Source organism: Oxyura jamaicensis, chromosome 1 (genome assembly GCF_011077185.1).
Source record: "Oxyura jamaicensis isolate SHBP4307 breed ruddy duck chromosome 1, BPBGC_Ojam_1.0, whole genome shotgun sequence".
NCBI lineage: Eukaryota > Metazoa > Chordata > Aves > Anseriformes > Anatidae > Oxyura > Oxyura jamaicensis.
The window spans coordinates 134,568,719-134,592,992 of NC_048893.1; the positions used below are offsets into that span (position 1 = coordinate 134,568,719).

Here is a 24,274-nt window from a genome sequence, read left to right on the forward strand (position 1 = left end):
CCATGGAAGTATCAAGACTGCTACACATAAAATCTTGTCAGGAGATAAAGGTTAGCTCCTTATCCATCACGGAACAAAGTTTAAGGAATACTGGCTAGATACTCCCAATGTGAATGTAACCGCTTTGACTATAAGTTCTTGGAAGAGCCAGCTAACAAATATGTTAGTAAGAATTTACTGAGAATCAATAGCAAGCTACGGTGTCCAACTTACAATTTATGATGCAAAGTGACATTCATACCAAAATGATGCCTCATTTGTTGCTGAGTACAATTACAGCCACTTGATCAGGAAGAAGCAACTCAAGGCTGGAGCCTGTTACACGCATCTTGTATCAAAAGACCAACAAAAGAAAAACTTTTTGGAACAGGCAAGACAGATAAGCAAAAGCACCTCTTTTCATGTGAGAATGTGATGTTACATAAACAGCTGCAATATTTATCTGGTTATCTGATACAGTGGCATTAAGGCAGACCTCAGAGTAGTTCTGCAGCTTGAGCTTGGAGTAGGGAAGTTGCTCAATATGAAAGGATAAATGACCCCACATTGCTCCATCAGAACAAGAATTGTAAAACTGAGGCCTGAACTGGAAACTAGTAGGCTTGAAAGCTGCTTATTGTTTTGTTGCCGCTGTTGTGTAAAAGAAGAATCATATAATTAATTGTGTGCTTCCGATAAGATGCAGTTAACAAAGTTGGTACAGGCAAGGGGTGGCAGACTGTTTTCTGCATCCAGTAAGAGAAGTAAAAGGCTTAAGCTGAAGGAGGAACGATTCAGATAGATGGCAGAGAGAACGTTTAACAGTGGGCATACTGCTGGGGGCTATGAAGTCTGCAGTCCTTAGTGAGTTGAAGAACAGCCTGGGACATGTGACATATGTCACAGCCTATTGCCCTCAAAACATCTGAGATAAAGCTAGGTATCACTGCCTGTTCTTAACATGGAAAAAAAATAAAAAAAAAAAAAGAGGAGGGCTTGGAAGGGTTTCCAAAATTTCCATCAGATAGGCCTCTTCTGTAATTTCTTCTGTAATTAGGCCGATCTCTTACAGTCTTTCCTCATTATTTTAATAAAGGCACTTACCTCTTGCCTGTGGTTTAAATGCTCGCTGAAACATAGCTGAAAATACCTGATTCATGCATGTGCATAAATAAGCAGGATGAGAATAATTTTACAATTTCATAACAAAGCATTAAGGGCAGCTCGTCCGCAATTCGGGCAGTATTAGGGCGGTATGGCCACACACTTGTGTACACAGCTGGATTTTTACCCACTGGAAGTAAACATGCACATGGCTTGTGTTTACACAAACACAGGCCATTTTCCCTCTCCCCTCTGTTCCTCTCTCCTCAGAAAGCAGGGCAAATGAATTTATGATGTTAGTTTTGTTCATCGTGATTTATGGTACAGCTGAGCTCTAATACGTTTTACCCAAATCCTGGCAAAGACAAAGTCACCAGGCTTCTTCCTGGGAACCTGTGTGTGACGTTAACCCACTGCAGAGTATTCCAGAACAAACTATTTTGCAGCATTTCCGTGGAGGTCAGCGTTACCTCCTCTTCACAAACAAAACGCATGGAGCATCCGTAAGCCACGGGCTTGGCTCTTTTTGTAACATTACAGCCAATTTTTCAGAAGGTTTCAGCATTTGGTGTGGAACTTTCCACAGGCCACGGAGCTCCTGGATCACACAGCTTCACCTGGTGACTACCCTAGCAATTCCTTTCCATTTCGAAATTAGTGGAGTTGTCTCCTAAAAGGAGTTGTCTTTTTCCCCCCCCCCTCCTGACCCATTTGGAAGCCTTCTTCAGAACCGCATTGGTCTCATGGTTTAAAGAAAAAAAAATAAAACAGCACCTTATTCCAAATTCCAGGCTAAATGGATTCACTGCCTAGGCACAGACGTCTGTTCCCATGCCAGTACTGTCCACAGCTCGATTGCCTGTCCCCCACTCTGCTGCTCACTCTGCTGTGCACCACCTCCATCTCCTCTTTCCACCTTTGTTTTGAGGCACGATGAGGCAAATTCTCTAAGGTACGGGGCTTCTATTTCACTTGGCATTTCTCTGTATCTGCTAAGAACCTGAAATCGTTGGCTTCGAGCCACTGAGACACAGAGCAGAGCAGAGCCAGCGCACACCTGCCCGTTCCCCAGCCAGCTCACCTCAGGGGCTCAGGGGCACCCTGCGAGCCACCGGCACCCCCTGACTCCTGCTGACTCCCCCTGCGGCCCTTCTGCACGTGCCAGGCTTCGTGCAGGATCGATTCCTCCCCACACAGGTCCACCCTGTGGAAAAATCCACCTGCGATACGCATACGGCTGTCGAGGAGCAGGGAAGGGGAGGCAGCGGGTTTCCTTCAGTACCTGACTTTGCCACGCGGACATTTAATGTCTCTGTATCGGTGTGTGCACCTGCAAGAGGCTTCCTGGCTTCCTGATGTGTTTTGTGTTTTTTTTTTTTTTAAAGCTCATATTGAGAATTCGATGGTCCTTGGGCTCGATGATCCTTGTGGGTGCCTTCCATCCGAGGATATTGTATATTCTTTGGAAACAATAGATGTCAGGGATACGCACATGAGTCACTGCTAGCACTGGTGCTTCTAAATCCAAAGTGCAAACATCTGTTACTGGAGCCAAGGACACAGACGAGGGTCTCCTCCAGACCCATCTGTTCCACCTGCGGGTATTAATGCCCGCTGCACAGGGGATCGCAAAGGCGCTCCAAATGCAAAATTCACCTGCCAGAGAGCGCCGCTCCCCCTGCTTCCCACCTCAGATGCTGCTGGGGCAATTAAGAAATGCCTTAGGCAGCATGGGGCTGGAGGAGAAGGCGTCAGGGGCAGAGCAGGGATGGCAGCTCCTTGCGGTATTTACGTGGCTTTGGTTCCCACTGCCGTGTGCCTTACACCACACCGGGCTTTTCTGTGGGAAGGCAGAGGTCTGAGCATGCTCGCTGCAGAGAAAAGCAAGGCAGGTTTTACTTGGTACAAAATAAAGACAGACAAACACATACCAAAACCACTTTTACTGAGCACATGCTGTTTTGTTTTTTTTTTTTTTTGCAAACATTAATATATTTGGCCAGCTTGGAATGGCAACAGTGAAACAGAACACGCGCATCCCTTACACAGAGGTCAGCTCCCCTGCCCAAACTGCAGGGCTCATCCCAAAGCACTGACGTGACAGAAGATTTCACACACATCTTTGCGAGCATTTTGAACACAGGCAAAAGACCACCACATCCTAACGCTGGTTTCGAAAGAAGATGCACTCTGTGGACTGAACTTCCCAGAGAGAATTGAACCTTAAGCCCAACACGACACATTTCAGCCTCGGTACAGTTAAAGTTTAGCAAAGTTACATGATTAGAAACAGGGAGAGAAATTCGGGAGCACCGGGAGAAAGGTCTGATTCCTGTTTACCAACACAAGAAATGGTGCCGTGGGTCAGCAGCAGAGGTTAACAGCTCAGTGCTGGAAGCTGTAATCTCCTGGTGCTAAATGCCTGCAGAGGGTGTAAGCTCTTCAGAGCCAGGCAGCTTCCAGCCAGCCTGCTGTCCGGAGCCGAGACCGCTGGAGGTATGCCTCAACAGCCCGGAACGGGGCCCTGAGTCACAGAAAACCACAACTTCAGTGCCTTTGGATTTAAAAATCCAAGTTAGATTTAAAAGCCTGAGTATGAATTTAAAAAAGCTTCTCCCCTGTGGCTGGTGTGGCCTTGAAAATTTCTGCTAGCGCAAGACTTGCTTTGCCGATCTTGTTTTTGCCATGTTTGTCTCCATGGCGGTAGGCGTCACGTCCAGTTAAACAGGGATGGCAAAATAAGTGAAGAGTCTGAGTGCTGGATGGATTGCAGGGTGATTCTCAGCACCGTGCTCGCTGTCCCTGTACTCCAAATACCACCAGGGAGGTTGAGTGACAGCTCTGCAGGCTGAAGAGAAGGACGGCACGTGCTGCCAGGCGTGCTGGCTCCTTGCTGTCTTCCGAGAGCTCAGCTCTCCACTGAGGTACTGCTTAATTGCGTTACCATAAGAAACCCCAAAGTTCTGTGCTGATTTTTATAATCTTACTGAAATCTGCGATATCGATGCCTGAAGAGAACTTAACGTAGAAACTCACCGCTTTTCTTGAAGCACAGACCATGAGCGGGGGAACAGGACAGAAATGACCGGAGCGGTGCCAACGCTGTTAAATAAGTGACTTCACTACCGTTCTCCATGCCTGCTCTAATGCTTCTCAGGGGATGCTGCACTGGGAGAGCTTTGTGCTGCCAAAAAGAAACTGAAGAAATAAACACCTCTGAGCAACGGAAACTTTTCTGTTGTATCTGAAGTGTGTGAGTACGTACCACGGGGATGCACAAGTGATGCTGCTCTAGGACTACAAGCAACGCAGGGGCTCAGTAACTTTTGACTCCGGACCTCCAGCGTTTCTCACAGGTGTGTCAGTAGAGTTGTCACCCAACAATTTAAATTTAACAATGTAAACAGAGGCACAACGTTGTACAGAGCAATTAGCAATTCCAGCGTGCAAATGCTGCATTTAGAACACAGTACGTTACATACAATTATGGTGCTCAAGTTTCTACCTCCCTTAAGGCAAACGTGTGACGACCTTTAAGTTAAGTAAAAGCAGATGACAGAAGTAAGTTGTGTAAGCGTTTGTCAGCTTTGTTTCCATTTCCCACCACGGCTTAATGTATTAAAGTCGTTAATTCATTTCTGGCAATGTAACGCAGGCATACACTTTCCCCAAATCTCAGTCTAAACCACTCAAACTTGCCATTAGGCAACTGCTGCCCAGTCCTGGATGCTCTTGCACATCCCGCTCAAAGATCCTGCTCTGTGCTACTCCTTCATTTTTCCACTTCATATGTTCCCCGTTCATCATTTTACAGTCTTCTAATAAACCCTCATGCCCTGAATGCAAAGCGGAAATTGCACTTGCTGTATTTTTGTACACTTTGCAGAACAGAGCCCTTTTCACAGCACTGAAAAACCTGCAGGAACTACGCTGGGTCTTAGAACAGCTTGGGGCGAGAAAAAAATTGAATGAATCATTAGCAAAGAGAAGAAGCTGCATCAGGGAGCAACTTCCATCGAGAAAAATAAATATGGATACAGAAAATGCATCTCTGTCAAGCGTGGAAACTATTTCAGAAGACACTCTGCACTCTACAGTTAGTAGATATTTTCAGCTGAAAGCACCTCTTGCCTTACCACGATGAGTTGCTGAGGCTAAGCATGTACTTCCAGCAACCTTCCGTGAAAGACCATTACAACCCGCAGTGGCAAGAAGAGATTCCTGGCCAAGGTGAAGCGAATGCTCAACAGCTGCACTGTACAACCCTGGGACTGCAACGTGCTGAAAAACAAATCTGCTATTCTGCATTTTGATCTCCCAGCTGACGCAAGGAAATAAGTACCGTACTGTCTTTTGGCATGCGATAAAATCGTATTTTCTTCCCAAACCTGTCCGTACAAGCCAGGCTGGGCGTTTTCCAAATTAGGCTACCCGACACAGGTTATCAAGGCATCAGGACAGGTATGGTTCACCTAAACAAATCCCACTGCTAAACAGAACATCCAGAGACCGACTCTGCTCTCGTGCTTCCCTACAGCAGAACACAGACATCCCTTAGATAATACAAAGGTCGTTTCAGTCCAAAATGAGCCCCTGCAAGTTTTACCTCCAGCAGAAACCAAAGCGTGCACAACTGTATGACACATGCTGCCATGAAATTAATTGATTTACCCCAAAACACTTTTATGCCTGTACTTTTCCTCAGACAATGACAGCGGCAATGCCTGTACCGCTAACGTACCCTTGGGTGGGAAGGGCAAGGAAGGAAAAGAGCTAAAATAAATTAAGGCTCACCCTAACACCCTGGCATGTTTTACAGCGCAATACGCAAAGCTTGAACAACCGCAGTGCAATGCAAATGTTTGTCAGACAGCGTAACTCCTTTGAACTGCCTTTATTTCCAGCACTTTATATAAATACAGCTTTGTTCTTGAGCCTGGATTACCCTCAGTTTGAAGTTCGTGTTCTCAGTCTGTGTTGGAGGACTGCATGTAAGCGTCCCTACAGCCTCGTACACTCCTGCAGTGCCAGTGAGACGCCGTCGGATTGGAACGGACTCAAAAGCAGTCCGTAACGAGTTACAGCGCTGTGTCCTCACGTTACACTTAAACCTCCTATCCCCAAATTGAGAAACAGAATGAAGATGCTTGCACATACACACACACATGCACACCCTTCTCATACAAGCTCCAGCAAGTCTGCAGAAAAATATCATCTGAAATCCCAAAATAAAACTTCGAGTTTTTTGTTTGTTTGTTTTGTTTTTCCTTTTTTTTTTTTTTCCCTTAAATACAAACTTTTATTTGGGAGCTTCTTTTGCCAAGATGAATGTGCTCAGCCCTGTTAGGAAGCATTTGCTTTTGTCCAAGCACACGAGTTACCAGCTGAGAGGATGTTATTGTTCGGAAGGGATGTGAGCAGGGGAACCTGCGCACAGCACAATGTATCAGTCAGGAAGTCAGGGAAGAAAAGTGATTCTCTCATCCAGTTGAGGAAACAAAATGGAAGTATCAAGAGTTCACCTTCCAGCTACAGTTATCTCTACGGGTGTCTGCAAAAAACACGTTAGTCACCTGTATTGCACGTGAATATCACCATGAAGCTACAGGAATGTATTAAAATATCCTATTTTACAAAAGGGTTATGGATTTCTTTAGAAAAGTCACAATTTCTGAAACGAACACCTCCAAAACACTTAAGCATCCGAACACTTTCCCCACTCCTACAACCAAATACCCGAGCGCTCCAAGGGACAGAGGGGAACTGCAACTAAGAACGGGAAAGAGACAAAGCCACCCACGCAGACAGAGCTCACAGGGATACGAGCTCAGCAAGCGCCAACACCAAGGCTTCCTCCCTCAGCGGGACGTCCTCCCGTGGTACAGGCGAGACTCCGGCAGTCGGGCCGTGCATAAACGCCACGGATTTCACAGAAGCCTCCTTTAAGTGTTTTAACAGCAATACAGTGGAACACAAGGTGTTTTCATGCTCTGGAAAGGGTGATCCTCTTACGTTAATAACTTTTGAGTCCTCCAGTTCCTTACTGAGAGTTGTTGTCCGAGGGATTTTAAAAATTTAACACAGCATTCTTGTTTACTTTTTACACCCCCCCCCCTTCTTGGCATGGGGTCACAGTTTCACATCTAGTGGGCCTCAGAGTCTGGCGCTGTCCCCCGAGGACATCTCTTACCGAACACCTCAAAAACGTGTCCCCTCCATCATCACCTCAGCAGCCGCACTCGCTGCCCCCTCGGCACCCAGCGGGTGCTCTAACCTCCGTCCCTTCCTGTGCCAACGCCAAGGCCAACACCAGCATGTCCACCAACATGTCCATCAACACCAGCATGTCCACCAACGCCAGCGTGTCCACCAACGCCAACACCAAGGCAGAGGCCCATGAGGCCGCCGCTCCCCTGTCTCAGACAGGCCCCCATGCCATGGGGCTTCCTGGTGTTGGTCCCGGGGCCGCTACCGCCCGTCGTCGGCGCTGAGCGGGTAGGCCAGCAGGCTCATGGCCTCGCCGCACGCCGCCTCCACCTGCCGCACCTGCTGGCGGCTGAGGCGCTCCCGCCACGCGTGGACGGCCTCGCGGGCGTCGCGGGCGGAGATGAGGAAGGGCCGCTCGGAGGAGTACGCCTCGCCGCGGGTCATGTTGACCACGAAGGCCTCCATGGCGGGCGGCACGGGCAGTCCGGCGAAGCGCAGCAGGCGTCGCAGCTGGGCGCGGGGCTCCCGCACCAGGTCCTCGTAGCGCAGCTGCGTGTAGCGGCGACGCAGCCCCGACGGGGCGCGTCGTGCCAGCAGCAGGTCGCGCAGCCAGGCCTGGCAGATGACCTCCAGCGCTCCGCCGAGGAAGAACTCGGCGCGGTGCTGCGGCGGCGGTGCCCGACCCGCGCCCAGCAGCCCGGGGGGCAGCGGGCCGGGGGGTCCTCTTGGCCGAGGTGGCCCCCGCGGCTCGGCGCGGTGTCGGCTGCGCAGCACCTGGATGCTCTCCCGCAGCAGCGCCTGCTTGGCCTTCAGGCGGGAGTTGTGCACGGCGCGGGGGTCTCGGAAGAGCTGCACCACGCGCAGGTTGAGGCCGGGCTCCCTGAGCAGCGGCAGCAGGGCGCCCAGCTCCAGCAGCCGCACGTCCTTGATGACCACCACCGGGTACTTGCGGCACTCGGCCTCCAGCTCCCGCAGCGCCCGCGGCGGGCAGCGCTGCTCGCAGGCGGCGCCGTCGATCAGGCCGACCTCCCCGCGGGGCCGCGGGGCGGCGGGGCAGAGGGGCGCCGAGCAGATCACCTTGTTGGTCCGCCAGCCGAAGATGCCGGCCGTGGTCAGGTTGGGGGAGCCGGGGGCCAGCGGGTCGCGGGGGCCGGCCGGGGCGGCGTAGAGGCGCAGCACGGAGAAGTCGCAGCGGAAGAGGGAGCGCAGCATGTCGCGCAGGGCGCCCTGCAGGCTGAGCGCGTCGCCGGGGTACAGCGCCTGCCACAGGTGCCACATGGGCTCGTAGAGGTAGAAGACGTCGGGGTGCTGGTTGAACAGCTCCCCCACGAAGGACGAGCCCGTGCGCCAGGTGGCGTGCAGGTAGATGTGCCGTTTGCCCGCCGCCGCCCCGGTGCCGTTCCCCGCCGCCCCTCCGTCCTCCTCCTCCTCCTCGTCGTCGTCCTCCTCCTCGTCGCCCGTCGGCGCCGGGCGCTGCTCCCAGCCCCACTCGCTCAGCGCCTCCTCCAGGCTGGGGCAGCGCCGCAGCAGCGGCTCCTCGTCCGCCCGCGCCCGCCTGGCCCCGTAGTCCAGCGCGTAGGGCACCAGCAGCAGCAGCAGCAGCGTGTACAGCCCAAGCGCCACGGCCAAGCGCCGCGGCTCCCCCCGCCAGCACCAGCACCACCGCCGCCGCCGGCCCTTCATGGCGGGGGGCGGCCCCGGCCCGGCCCGGCCCGGCTCGGCTCGGCGGAGCTCGGCGGGGAAGGCGGCGAAGTTAGCGGCGGGGGTGTGGGCTCCGGGCGGCCCTCCCCGCCGGGAGCACGCCCACGGGCACCGCCACCGCCTCCTCCTCCTCCTCCTCCTCCTCCTCTTCCTCCTCCTCTCCTCCTCTTCTCCTCCTCACGGAAGCGGCCGCACCTGCCCCGCCGCAGCGCCGGGGGCTCGGCCGGGCTCCGGAGGAGCGGTGCCGGGTCCCGACGTCTCCGGGCTCGGCGGGGAACGGAGGCGGCGAGGCGATGAAGGCGGTGAGGCGAGGTGCGGGTGTGTTTTCAGGCGCGTTAGAGGCTGCGGTGGGTTTGAGGCGTGCTGCAGGAGGGGAGCCGAGGGGGCTGTCCCGCAAGGGTTTGGGTTTGGGGGCTGGCGGTGAGGCGGATCTTGCAGCCCTCACGCCCAGGAGGAGCAGCTGCGCACCTGATGCACTTCTGACAGCCACTCTCCTTGCTTATAAAGGGAGCGTTAACGCTACCGGCTCCGAGTTAGGCATCCACTTTTTTAGGCTTCCTAGAATAGGTTAAATAAATCTCTTCATTTGAGCCGGACAGCCAACAGGAGGTCGACCTCGGGTGCTTAAATACGAGCACACAGCCTCAATATCCAGCACAGCCCCTGCCTGCCCCGGGGAGATGCTGACGGGATGAACAAGGTGGGTCACGATCCCCTGTGCACCTGACGGAGCGGTGATGTCCCCGTCCTGCTGGCGGTCCTAACCTCGAGGCAGCGTAGAAATCAATAACTAAGCACAGCACTCAGAGAGAAATTCAGCCAGGATGACATGGTTCTCACCCGCGGCGTGCCATGTTTTTGCCTCCAGAGCAGTCTGTGCGGTGTGTAGTCACCTGTGGTGAGGCACGTGCCATAGCCTTCACCAACGATACCACACGTAGCAGCACGCAGAAAGGACCCCCAGTCACGTAGGTTCTAAAAATGCTCCTTCTGTAGTGTAAGCGTATAGTCACAGTCTGCAACTGCTGTGCATTTTTCTGCCCGAATGAGTAGACATTAACCAATAACCTGATTTCAGATTTATTTGGTAACACAGAGTGAGGGGAGAGAAAAAGAGCGTTCCTATTCTGTCCAGGTGGTGAGCCAGCAGCCTGCCTGCTAACACTTTCTTTGACCTCTGTTAAGTACGTGTTAAAGACTTGGCTTCCTGCAGTTTATGGCGTGCTGAGTGAGGAGATGAAGCCAAACAAGACTCCTGGACTCCTGAGCAGAAGAATGTCAAAATGATGGCATCTGATTCCCGTCCCAACATACATCTCCCTGTTTACAGTCATTATGGCTTTGGGCATTTTAAACAGTCAGATAAATCAGCCTGAGCTTCAGCTCCAACTTTGTTAAGGCCAGGATTTCATCTAGACCCTCACACATCTAAAGGAGGAGGACAGAATAAAAACATACTTGCCAAAAATGGGTCATGGGCTTGCCAAAAAACTTGACCTATACAAAGTAGATGCTTACCTAGTATTTCGAAGAGGTATCTCCAGCATGGTTGACATCATGCATGATAATAATTTTGGAGGATTTACCAACTTACGCTTACCAGGACGGGATCCTGAGAAGTACAGATGAGTGTGGTTATATGTGAGCTACCAGGGTTTTCCCATTATATGACATTGCACAGGGTAAGATGGCCTGCCAGACAAATGAGAAACCATAGAAATAAAAATACGCTTGCAGTACACTAATTATTTTCAGACAACGGGGCTACAAACTTCTATGGCTACTGTTCTGGAAAAGGCAGAAGACGCAAATCACTTTACCACAGGCTATGTTTTTACGAATATAAAAACATGGGAAGTTCTCGAAAGGTTATCAAACCAAAAAAGAATCGCAGTAAATGTTTCGTTCTGCACCTTTGCAGCGAGGCTCCTGTGCTGAAGCGGGATTAGCCTGTAAATGAGTGCTTTGGTTCTTTTGGGGTTGTTTTTTTTTTTTATTTGCTTTTGTTTTTGGAGTGGGGAGAGAGCACAAATCCCAACAAAGCTGGTACTCATGCTGCAGCCGATCAGGAGCTTTCACAAACCTGAAATCGCCTCTTCCTAGCCTTGCGATGGGTCATGAGAAGTATCAGATCTGAATACTCAGGAGCTGACTGCGGGTCCTAAAATAACTGGGAGATCAGCCATGGCTTGTCTTGGTTTTCAGTTCGCTATGACTCTGTCTTGTCTTTGACACTAACAGTGCCGATAAGGGGGGCGATTTCCCCCATTTAGGCTTTTCTATGAATCATAAAGTCACTACTTAAATAGACAGATGAGCTCCATTTCCTTCCAAGAAGAGCACGATAATTCAGTGAGGGAGAGAGGCAGGCAGATAGATTCTTTGTTCATACATGAAGCAGCCTGTTTGGCATCTAGCTTCTGCCCTTTCTTGGTGATAATTCTGTGCTTTATACTATTATATAAAGAAAAAAAAAAAGTACGTACATTTAGCATGTTCGGCATAGTTTAGTGTAGCAGTGTTTCCATTCTCGTTTCCAAGTTTGTCACTGAAAGCACTGGCTGCTTTCAATCTAACACAGCACTGGCTTCCTGTGTGTTATCTCTTTTAGCTTAATTTTTGCTCTTCCGTCTCCCACAGCTCTGTGACTGTCAAGAAATCCAGTAGATGTTGGGATGCCGTGCTTCAGCCCCGGAATAATTTCTGTCAGAGGTTTTAAAATAGAAATAGTTGCCTCTCTCTCTGTTCATCTTTCAGATCATGTGTGCTCTTGTCATTTTCAAAGAGCACTTTGATTAAAAATAACTTGATTAGCTGATAAAATTAAATACGCTTTGCAAGAGGAGCATTAGCCTCAAACATCCTGGCTGTTAATGAGCACTGCGCTCGCACATATTGTCACTTACAGACTTCAGCCAAAAGGAAGTCCGTGGTTAATGACAGCTTCAAAAGCTTAAAGAAGCTGACAAGCTGGGACAACAGTTTTCTCTAATTCTTTTTGCCTGTTTTGAAGGCTCTTTGTCGTCAGATGTTTCAACGTGTGCGGTACCACATGCCTCGCCTGTGAGACCGGTCCTCCTCGCTCCTGGTTAAGAAGGAGCATGTCTGAGAGTAGCGGGATGGCAGGTGGCAAAAGGAGCCTGATGGCTTGTCCCTGCCTGCGCAGGAGGGCTCACAGCAGTGGAATTTCCCCCGAAGAGGAACAGAGAGCAAGAGCCTCCAGAAGGCCAGCAGTATCACAGGAGTTCTGAGGGACTCGGTAGAGATCTAGAGGAGATGATGGAAGAGGGGGGCAGACAAAAGGAGCAGCAGAAATGTGAGGAGACTTTAGCCAAGGGGCTGGTGAGCAGCCTGTGTAGGAGTGGGAAGCTACGAGACCCCAGAGACCGCTGCAGAGGTTGGTGCCCCGAGTCTAGGGACCAGCAGCCTGTGTGGAGAAGGGTGGCAGGGGTGGGGAAGTGCCTGGATGAAGCCAAACCAGCCTGCAGCCTGCTTTGGGGGTTCAGGGATGTTCAATAGCATGGTCCAGCAACAACAAACCAGCCTTCGGCCTGACAGGCACCCAGCAAGGCTGAAAGAACCATAGTCATTCCATTTCCACTTCCAGATTTTAAAGATTAAGCTATTATTAATACGGTACACTGTAAGTGTCAGGGTGGGGATTTCCTGTGGACTTAGCTTGCTTTTCTGGTTTTCCATGATAAGCTTTACCAAGAATGGGAGATACGGGTTTTGAAATGTCAAAATTAAAAAAAAAAAAAAAAATCATATTGTGGTCCATTTCATGTAATTGGTGATTTTCTGAGCTCCTCTAACTTCATCTAAGAAAGGAAGATAATGCCCTCATTGAAAGTAATAGAAGATGCTACTCTGGAAATTCAGATTAATCAGTTAAGTAGTGATGAAAGGAGAAAACATATATTCCACACTAAAACTCGATGTTAATGTAACCAAGTATTTCCAAGCTATGCCAAGGGTGACTATTTTGAAGTATTTAAGGCTTCTCACTGCAGAGTATACTCTATTATCCCCTTAACAGCGACGGAGTAAGCAATGGGCTTGTGCACGAATAGCCAGCACCTCCTGAAAGCCTCCCTGAGCCTGACAATTCACAGTAGATGCTGAACAAGGATTATTCCAACAGGAATGCATTCAGTCTCACAGTTTCAAGTTCAAGAAGTGCCTCAACACAAAGACGGGTGTGATATAACAAGTTTTAATGGCAGAAACCACGAATCTTTTTTCTGTTTTCTCTCATTGCCGCAGACATGCTGTTGCAGGATTAAAGATGCTGATTAAGAATAACAGCAAGCTTTCGCAACTCAACAAGTTAAGCCATTGTGCCTGTATAATTAGGGAACTAAATCTTTTGCAGTTCAGTCAAGCGAAGAAATTAACTAGAAGATTTGAAACCTATTTTTAACAGGGGATTTTTTTTTTTTTTTTTTTTTCAAAAATCCCTCAGACAGCCATTGCCACAAACTACATGCAGGTCTCCTGTGCCTTCATAACTCAACACTTTCATGCACAGAATGTAATCTTTGGGCTGAGAAGCTGTCTGCTTTTTCAGTCATTTTAGTCTTACATGCAAATTCATACTTGCATGCGTAAATGAAAATGCTGAGGGCTCAATCACCACACCTGCTGTATATATTTGTCCCTACGGCTTTCTAAAGATTATTTTGTAAATTTGTAATTTCTTATGTGAATAATTTCCAGGAGACATTACTATGCATTATGGGAGAAAGACAAATGCTGTGATGTATAATTCACTTGAAATCTATTCCTGTATATCCTTGTGTCAGAGGATCTAACTTTTATGAGGAAAATGTTAACAGGCAAAAAGGTGGTGTTTCTGGGAAACTCCTTGGTTGCTGTGACCTGTGGAGACTAGTCTAGTTTCCTGGCTGTCATTACTGGCTGTTCCTGAGGAAGTCTCTCCTGGTTTTGTTGTGTTGATTGGGGTTTCCCAATTTGAAGGGCAGTCAGCAGTCTGTATTTTTTTTTTCCAGCTGCCTAATGAATGCAACATTTAAAACTCGCTGTTATTCCTTTGGGCTTTCAATGCAAGCTGTACAAAATTTGGGCATCATAGCATAACTATGTGGCTGAAACACACAATTCATTTAGTAACATATCTATATTCTTAAAACACTGCATGAAAACCATGTTGGTTTGACTGTAACCTCTGTCAACAAAGACCTTGCACACTGGCTCAGCACACTTCCTCAGGCCTTGCAGGACAATCCTGCCAAAGGTTTCCAGTGTTACCATTTCAAATGGGGCTCCTGGGCAGAAGTCCTTGGCATGTCCACCTGAAGCTGAGCCCAACTTAGCTTATCATAAGCTACTAGAAATCAATACTTTTAAAAGAAAGTCTTCCTGCTTAAAAGTTTAAAATAAACTTTATATACAGTTTATTCTATGAAAGAAAACATGTTATTTGTCTGTGAGGACAACAGAACATTTTGTGGTAGATCTCACACACATCCAGATGCGTGCAGACTCTGAGTCTATGTCTGGGAATTGCTGCAACAAATAATGGCATTAACATGCTCATCAGCTGTCACAAATATTTGCTTCTGCATCACACATTTGTAGTTCTCAGAGGTAAGAGGTATTTGTTTTGTGACACTGCAGAATGAGGACAGGATACAGCTGTCTCACAGCCTCAGGGCAGGCATCTGGTAACTGCACACTGCATTGTCAGGACTGAGCTCAGGTGGGAGTAAGAAGTAAAGGATGCCTTCGGTATCAGCACTCTGGCAGAAGAAAAAAAAAAATAATAATAATGGGGAGAAGTGGTGAACATAAAACCACACGGTAAAAGGTCATTACAGGATATGGTAGCTGCTTTGCAAATAAGAGAGAACTAATGTTCTAGCTGAACAACAACAAATATTACATGCAGTTGCAGAGCTTCTGTGGAAATTAACTTGAACCATTCAGCTCAGGCAGAAAGTGTATAAATTCAGCCTGAAAGCTTCAAGCTGGTCTCAGCATAGTTTCTGCAATGTTCCTTTTGTTCTTTGCCCAGGAGAAATTCCTGCCCATTCTGCCTACCGCCTTTGGGTGATATATACTATTCTCTCCCCAGGCAGGCTTCCTGCATCATATATTAGCTGCTGGGTTTGTGTTATGGAGAGGAGCATGTAGGTATTACTGACAGTAGGACTGAATGGGTCAAATCAGGCTGCTCTAGTTTGCTGTCCACAACGTTGATCAGCTGAGCAGATATTAAAGTTCCCCATACCACTGCTCTGCATGCAATAAATTTTCTCCAAGTCTTTGCTACATTTTTTGTTAGCTTTGCTTTTATCCTGCCCTCGCTGTCTTCAGTCCTCTTGCCTACAGGGGTTTTCTTGATCCTCCCGCTGGATGGCCCAGCCACCCAGCCTCCAGGGAGGAGAACCGTCCCACCTGCTACCAAGGCAGGGAGCTACAGTGGGCTTCTCACATTTGTTTTGATACTGGGGTGAAGTGGAAGGAAGCCCCTGTTTTACATCTTGTTTTGACAAATTGCCATATTTTGTGGTTTTAATGTTCTTTTTCTTTTTTGCTGTGTGTGCGATTTCCCCTTCAACCTGCTGTTAAGACACACCTCCTGAAAATACTGTAAGACTACTGGTAAAACAGAAAGTTTTACAACATTTTCAAATATTTTAAGTCTTTGAAATTGTTGCCACAGCTACGTCTCTCTGAGTTGTGACCTGTTGTTCAAGCAGGATGTCTTCGATCCTGACCTTCCCTGGAGACGGCCCTGGGCTAGGCCAAAGTGGGGTCCTGGGCCCTGGGCAGGGTGTGGGGAGTCCTGAGGGGCTGGGCAGGGACAGTGAGATCTGTGGGTGCCCTCAGGGGCCTGGCATCTTGTAACTGATGTTTTTTCTGTGCTCTTGGCTTTCATTTTTGTCAAAAGTCGCTGTGAGTGGCGTGCAGGATAGCCACCTACATCTGGGCTGACTCACTGCTACAGGGCCCAGGCTCTCCCACCTGTACTCGCTAAAAGAATAGAAACACATTAGTGGGTTTTGTCTTGTAAGGGTTAGTGTACAATGGGTGTATGTATTCTCCTCATCTCCCCAAAGTAAGCATAACACCAGCATCACAAGGATGTATCTCTGCTTGGTCTCCTCGATACACCAGCAGCTGCTTTGCAGGAGGGAGGTGTCCTCTTGGGTACTGGGACTGACTCAAGTAACTTCTCTACTGCAAAAAGTTGTGCCTGCTTCTGAACCAAGCAACTCTAGATAGCTGAACAGGCCCTTTACCTTTCAGCTATTGTGGGGTTTTATCTACTTTGTCTTGGTGAAACGGTTTCTGAATAGATTTTACCCAAACTCACAGTTGGTGACTTGAAATAAAGGAGTTTCTTAGCTATGGTGTCACCTCACCTCTTGCATCACTCAGCCATAGCAGACTTTTGCTTGATGAGAAGCACTTAGGACCTCCTTTGAAGCTCTGGTTAGAGCCATCTTTTGAAAGACACCTCCCAGTTACACAGAGCAGGGCAGGAGAACACAGGTGCCTTCCAACTGTCCAGGGCCCTGGAGTCTTACTGATAGTCATCAAGGGTATCAGTCTGTCCAGTCATGCCCCGTGTTTTGGGAAACTTTAACTTCTGTTCCCTTATTCTTGATCTATTTTGTTTGTTGCTCTTCTTATGACTCTTTTTTCTCTAATTCACAGCTTCAACCGTCTCCATCCACAAGTACCTTGGTTTTGATGTATCTCACCTTATGGAACTGACAAAAAGGCTTTGTATAATGATAATATAAAATGTATAATGATAATCAATCACTTTTCCGTACTTTGGTTTTACTGACTTCAAGGGTCCAGATGATGCCTAGGGATCACCCAGGTATTGCTCAGTGCCATCCCTCTTTCCCAGGGGAAGCCTGGCAGTTACCCTGCAAGGAAGTCAAATGGGTCAGTTTGCTTAAATGTTTTGTCTGGGATCTAAGATGTCTTGTTTCTATTTACTTGGTTAACTTATCTTTATCCTGCGGGAGACCTGAAAAAAATTGTGCATCTCTTTAAACAGCTCCTGTAAAAACAATTAAAGTAATTAAAATTATCTGTGTTTGTGTTGCGAGACCTGTTTTCCTTCCCTACATGACCCAAATTAGAGTTCCCTGTGATCTGAGTACCACCCTTACATTTTGCAGGACTCAGTTTTACTGCCTTGACCACAATTCCTTCTGCTCCATGTCATGCTCAAGCAGAAAGCTTTAACATCTTTCCTGATTTAATTAGCGATGCCTCCAACTGACTCATGATGAAAGTAAATACTAGCATCAACACCAAACTACGTGGCTTTGGTAGATGTTCTCTGTCTCAATTTGTGCTGCCAGAAGACAGAAGAGAAAATCAAAGCAATTTGATAGCAAATTATAGCGATACATCTCAAATGTTCAAGTGATAGACATTAGTCGGTCATCAGTACCTTCATCATCAATCAGTATGTAAGTAGTCAGCTTCTCCGCTTTAAAAATACACAGGTTTTCACTGCAATCCAAAACATCTTATACGGTACTTGCAGGAAGTGAGAGGTGTGAAAGGATTTTTAAGTTTAAAACAAATTGATCCCTTTCAATTTGGAAAAAAATAGACTAAATGAAACAGCACATGGCTAATATTTTAATCCCAATTAATTTGGCAATTGAACTGGACTACTGTATTTCTGTTGTCATTTTAAGATGCATAATTTTGCAGTTAAAGAATAAAAAAATAACTGATTTTCTCAGTCTCTTTTTGAGTAACGTGGGTTTTACAACAGATTATAGAAAATAACTAACAACAAAACCTGCGTGGGGATTTCCTGTCTTCACCTTTGCAGTTCTGCTGTTCACGTTAGCTGTCTGCTCCTCAGTACCACCCTGTGTCAGCCTGTGTTAGTCCAGAAGCAGTGTCCTCAGAAAGTGACTCTTGCTTCCACTTTGGATGCTGATGCAGGAATCATAAACTTATCAATACAAAACAATTATTATTATTTTTTCGTTTGGTAGGGCGGTGTCTGCCCTAGCCCTTCAGCCTTTCTGTACTCATGTAACACATGTAACCTATTGACAGAAATGCAACTTATTATGCATTTCTGATGTAGAAAACTGTATTTAGAGGTCAAAACACAATGAAATTAAATCAATAAAAGATGTCACCAAAACATATAATATTAAACTGTAATAAAAACAATTAAAACTAAAATGAGATTAAAATCAATTTGATCAATACCAAATCAATTAATAGCGTGAAAACCTTTCCTTATATAAACTCTAAACATGACTTTGAGTTTGAACAAGAAATCCAGCCTAGGACTGGAGAATTTTAGTGAATAAATTATAAAATGTAGCTGAACAGAAAAGCAGAACTATTCTTTTTTGAACCACAAACTCAGGCCCGATTGCAGAACTCCCTTCAGTTTTTGCTGTGATGAGGGGATTTTGCTATGATGACAGGATACTCCTGTTATTCTCACATTACTGGCACGGTGCCTTTATAATATAAACATTAGCAAAATCATTTCAGTGGAAATCCTAACAGACCTTAATTAAACTAGAGCACAGTCTCAGATCTCTAGGTAATCTGAGCTGCATAAAGTAGTGTAGAGGCTCTCTTTATGAAAATATTTAGAATCACGTTAAATCAGGGGAAATTTTTCTCACATTCATTCTCCTATGCCTAGCCTTACTGTCAGCTTTTTCTATTACTATTTTTTTCCCCAAGCCTACAATTTTCAGCTCTACATAATCACTTCACTGGTCCCACTGGCTGGGACCTCCCAGCAGCTTTGGCCAGAGCCCTGATGATGTACTCTGAGCTTCTGCACTCCTCGAGATCCTGGTGGCCCTCACTGTTCCCTGGCTAGACATTCTGGACAAACATAAAATGGCTGGTTGGATACATATATGCTTCAACCTCCAAGATTTCTAGATCACTTAGGTATGAGACTCATGAAGACTTGTATCCACTTGAATTTGAAGTAGGCCACCGACTTGTAAAAATGCAATAATTTTTAAGCAAAAAAAAAATTAAAACTGTTCGCTGTTCTTCATATTACAGACTCCATTGTCCTGATGTCTTCCTCCAGAAAAACGTCCAATATTACGGACACACATACGATCAGGTTTTTAAATTCTCAACACAGCCTTATCACACTGAATGGTCTTAAAAACACATTGCCAATGTTCTGTGGAACATTTGAGCAGAAGTCACTAGAGAAATTACTACTACTGCAAAAAGCCTCTAACACAACAAAGCCAGCTGCTCAAACTTAAATTCACTCCCCCCAGAACAAAACAAAACAAAAACAAACCCTAAGAACTAATGATTAATTTAATCATCTCTGCTTTTCCTGAGTATTATCTAAAAGCAGATGACCATCCGTGCTCTTGCTGACACAACAGGTGGGGTAACTTTCCTGTTTAAAACTGGGTCATGGATCACCTGATCTGTCTGAAATCTTGATAGTGAAAAATTCTATGAAAGCTTACTAAGAGGAAACCGTCTGATATATAAACCTATTCCCAGGCAAGCTTTTCTCTTCTCATGAGCTAGTTCCTCAGCAGCTGCAGGTGATGTACTATCACCCCACTGCAGTACTCATTAGCCCACACCGGTTTTACAGCTGGCATTCACTAATTGTCATTGGGATTTTGTACCTCAGGCCACAGTCTGACTTGGCCATGTAGCCTGTAGGCACACATGGGGATTTCAGGGTGTGACACTAAATTAAATTCAGCTTAATAAATTAAAATCCCACTGCTCCATTCAAAAAATTCTGTGTGCCAGTAGCTTTCTGATTTGTTCAGGCACTTTTGGAGGAAACATCTGAATCACCAAATCACTGAGTGGCTGGGGCTGTCAGGGCCCTCTGGAGGCCACCAGCCCCAAGCCCTGCTCAGAATCACAGAATCACAGAATTTTCTAGGTTGGAAGAGACCTCAAGATCATCAAGTCCAACCTCTGACCTAATACTAACAAGTCCTCCACTAAACCATATCCCTAAGCTCTACATCTAAACGTCTTTTAAAGACCTCCAGGGATGGTGACTCCACCACTTCCCTGGGCAGCCCGTTCCAATGTCTAACAACCCTTTCGGTAAAGAAGTTCTTCCTAACATCCAACCTAAAACTCCCCTGGCGCAACTTAAGCCCATTCCCCCTCATCCTGTCACCAGGCACGTGGGAGAATAGACCAACCCCCACCTCGCTACAGCCTCCCTTCAGGTACCTGTAGAGAGCGATAAGGTCACCCCTGAGCCTCCTTTTCTCCAGGCTGAACAAGCCCAGCTCCCTCAGCTGCTCCTCGTAAGACTTGTTCTCCAGGCCTCTCACCAGCTTCGTAGCCCTTCTCTGGACTCGCTCGAGCACCTCCATGTCCTTCTTGTAGCGAGGGGCCCAAAACTGAACGCAGTACTCAAGGTGCGGCCTCACCAGAGCCGAGTACAGGGGGACGATCACCTCCCTAGCCCTGCTGGCCACACTGTTTCTTATACAGGCCAGGATGCTGTTGGCCTTCTTGGCCGCCTGAGCACACTGCTGGCTCATATTCAGCCGACTATCAACCATCACTCCCAGGTCCTTCTCTGCCTGGCAGCTCTCCAACCACTCATCTCCCAGCCTGTAGCTCTGCTTGGGGTTATTGCGCCCCAGGTGCAGGACCCGGCACTTGGCCTTGTTGAACTTCATGCAGTTGACCTCGGCCCATCGGTCCAGCCTCTCCAGATCCTCCTGCAGAGCCTTCCTACCCTCGAGCAGATCGACACACGTACCTAACTTGGTGTCATCTGCAAACTTACTGAGGGTGCACTCAATGCCCTCATCCAGATCATCAATGAAGATATTGAAGAGGACCGGCCCCAGCACCGAGCCCTGGGGAACGCCACTAGTGACCGGCCTCCAACTGGATTTGACTCCATTTACCACGACTCTTTGGGCCCGGCTATCCAGCCAGTTTCTAACCCAACGAAGCGTGCGCCAGTCCAAGCCAAGAGCAGCCAGTTTCTTGAGGAGAATGCTGTGGGAAATGGTGTCAAAAGCCTTGCTGAAGTCAAGGTAGACCACATCCACAGCCTTTCCCTCATCCACCCAGCGCGTCACTTTGTCATAGAAGGAGATCAGGTTCGTCAAGCAGGACCTGCCCATCTCCAGGCCACTTTTGGAGATCCCCAAGGAGGAGACCCCACGGCCTCTCTGGGCAGCCTGTGCCAGGGCTCCTCACCCGCACAGCACAGAAGTGCTGCCTGGGGCTCAGGGGGAGCCTCCTGGGGGCCCGTGTGTGCCCAGGGCCTCTGGTCCTGTCAGTTAAAGAGGATGCAATAATCTGCAGTGAATGAAATAGGTGGAAGCTTATTTCTGTGTTTTGTGCTAGTGTTCAGCTGACATGGACAGTGTAAGAAAGCCCTCAACAAAATCTGGTTTGTTTCAGGGAAAGAAATATGCAAGTCTTAATGAGATACCTTCAGTATGGCCAGTCACTCGCATACACAGGGTTGGGCATTGACGTCTTTTTAATGTCAAATGTATGAAATATCACTTTCAGGCAACTCAACAAGCATTTTTCTTGAAGAATTTAGCCCTCAAATCCACAAATCTCAGCAGCAAGTACCACACATCTTTAAAATGGGAAGTACCCAGTGGGAAGTACCTGCTGCTTTTAATTCTCTTTTACACTGAAATTGATCCCACAGCTATGTCATTTCCCTCCCCAGCATTACCAATTTATGCTGTTGTATTTTGTTTCATTTTGGTTATTTGTTTTTTCTCATTATAAGGCAGAAAAGCCATGTCACAGCGATGAAGGAATAATCCTGGGCACCAGGCCTGGTGACATCATGGCCATGTCACAGCAGGCGGAGTGTTGGCGGTGGCGGTGTCACAGGGCAGGGACTCTGTGTCGTGGCCAGCCCCAGCTGGCAGACAAGGAGCCAGGTGAGCATGGGCTGAGAAGGAAGGCCAGTGAGGAAGGGGCTGCCTACGGTGATGGAGGGTGGCTGCTCATCTTTTGTTGCTTCTTGTGATTATTACAGCTAGGCTCCTGGAAAGGTATGTGACAAGACCTTTCCCTCCTCACCACTCAGCTGGACAGTCATCCACGCTCTGCAGGACAGATGAGCTAGCCCCAGCTGGTACCCCGTGCTTGTCTTGCAGAGAGCTACAAGTACACCACAGGCATGGGCAGAAGAGAGCTTCACATCCTTTTCCCCAAGGTATCCAAGAGCTGGGCCCCACAGAACTCCTGGCACCAGCCCTAGCAATTCAGTGGCTATGTGCACAGCATGCTGCTGGCCCTCTCTGTCCTTGTCACACGACATTCATCAAAGAGTAGAGAGAAACATCAAAGAGTAGAGAGAAACACACAGCCCTAGGCCGTACCATGTCATGCTTCTACAAGCATCTGGAAGGTGCACACAGATGTGGAAAATGTGAACTCTACCCACCATAGCTGTACTCAATCTGAGGCCCACAGACAGCTGGAAGATGTCCATGTGGACAATTGGACCTCCACACTACCCACCGTCTCTGTATCAGAGCAGACTGCAAAACCACCTTGAACAGCAGGTTGGTTTTTTTGTTTGTTTGTTTTGTTTTGTTTTGATGTTTAAAAATATGTGAATGTGACTGTATATCTCAATGTTTTTCAGGTATGCCCCTATATGTTTGCGAGCTGCTGATAAGAAATGCAAATAAAGCTAGTGATGTTCTGGTTATTTAGGTGCCAAAGAGTATGTGGTGATATTCCAGGTCACTGAGTATGGGCTCAATGTGTGACCTATATTCTTTGCTGTCAGTGCTATATACAATGCGTGTAATATTTCAAGTATGTAGTGGCTTCATTCTGTAAAACCCTGAGCACTCTCTTCTTTCTGTTTCTGCTGGAAGTGAAATATGCTCCCAGTGCACCAGAAAAATTCAGCACATATTCTCTTAGATTGCGCCTTATGTTAATCTGATATGGGTACTTTTATTTTAAGTGCTGTGGTGTATTCATACAGCTATGCAGCTTGTCAAAAATAAAAACAGGCTCTATTTAAGAAAATGAATGTAGGGAACAGCAGCTTTGTTAATTAAAGTCCCTGATGAGGAATACTTAGGATTTAAATGTCCTAGTATAGAATACTAATTCAAAGAGTAACCTACAGTCACACTGCAGGCAGTGTGTAGTTACAGGTAAGGCATTCAAGTAGGATTCAGGGCATCTGGATGCCATTGCTTTTCTCTTATACAGAATTAATTCATGAAATAGGACAGGTTATTTTCCAAGTCTGATCCTCTAAGTGTTTGTGTTGATCCTTACTGGGAATGCTATTGTAATAAATATAATCACTACATTCATATGTCTCTTGCAAGAATTGAAAAGGGCATGTAACACAGGTTCATTAAAAAAACACAACGTGAACACTCAGGTTCCAGCAAAAATCAGAAAGTTAGTGCTCCTCTAATCACACCATCTGCTGAGACCTAAAGGCAGACCTTGACTGCTGTAGTATCTAGAGATACAACAATTTGCAGCACAGAGGAATAAAAGTCTCTCTGCAGCAGACAGATTAAGCTTCTTTTTTTCTCATTCTAATCTGTTAATCGTGCACAGGGTTTAAGTACAGCTCAAGGCAGACCAGACATGGAATGATTTAATTTTGTACTATTTATTGAACTGGATTTAATTTGAAGATATGCTGTTATCCGTTCCTCAGCAGTTATTCAAAAAAATAGAAGTCCATAACGAGATTTTTACCAGGAATCAGTGATTGTGTGTTTAAAATGGGTCACAGGGCTGGCCTTTTCTGGCTCCCAGGACTGCAGCTCCGTTTGCTACAGCTATTACAGGCAAACCTATGCAGAATTCACTTTACTGACAAAGGCAGGGGTGCTTCATTTGTGACATTTACTATCACTTTTTTTTTTTTTTTTTTTTTAATAAGTGATGGGGTTCAGTAGCTTAAAGCAACTTCAGGCAGCATGGAAAGCAGAGAGTTTAAAAAAAAGTCATGTAGCAGTGAATCAGAGCTCGGCCAAGAGGATGGAAAGCAGGGGCTCTGCCGGCCCAGAGGAGGGTCCATAGCGATTCCTGGGGAGAAGAGGTCAGGCCCCACTTTCAGAAACTGAAAAGGTCTGGAATGCCAAGAATGTGGGAATGTGGTCTGGCACCTGTAAAACACATAACTGCTGACGGCATCACAGCAGATCCCAGAGGGAGAGAAATAACCAAACATGAAGGTATGCTTCAGGACAAGATGGAAAACCAGCTAAATAAAGGAGGCTATGAAAACATGCTGGAAATATGTTCC

The 24,274-nt window shown here is 47.2% G+C and overlaps 1 protein-coding gene across 1 annotated transcript; it reads right to left on the minus strand.

Annotated features, from left to right (window-relative positions):
* Positions 1 to 6,643: 6,643 nt before the first annotated feature.
* Positions 6,644 to 9,271, minus strand: CHST7 (carbohydrate sulfotransferase 7). Its single transcript, XM_035314986.1, has one exon. It carries the CDS (start codon positions 8,971 to 8,973, stop codon positions 7,552 to 7,554), a length of 1,422 nt encoding a protein of 473 aa, XP_035170877.1. The 5' UTR covers positions 8,974 to 9,271; the 3' UTR covers positions 6,644 to 7,551.
* Between the last annotated feature and the right edge of the window lie 15,003 nt (positions 9,272 to 24,274).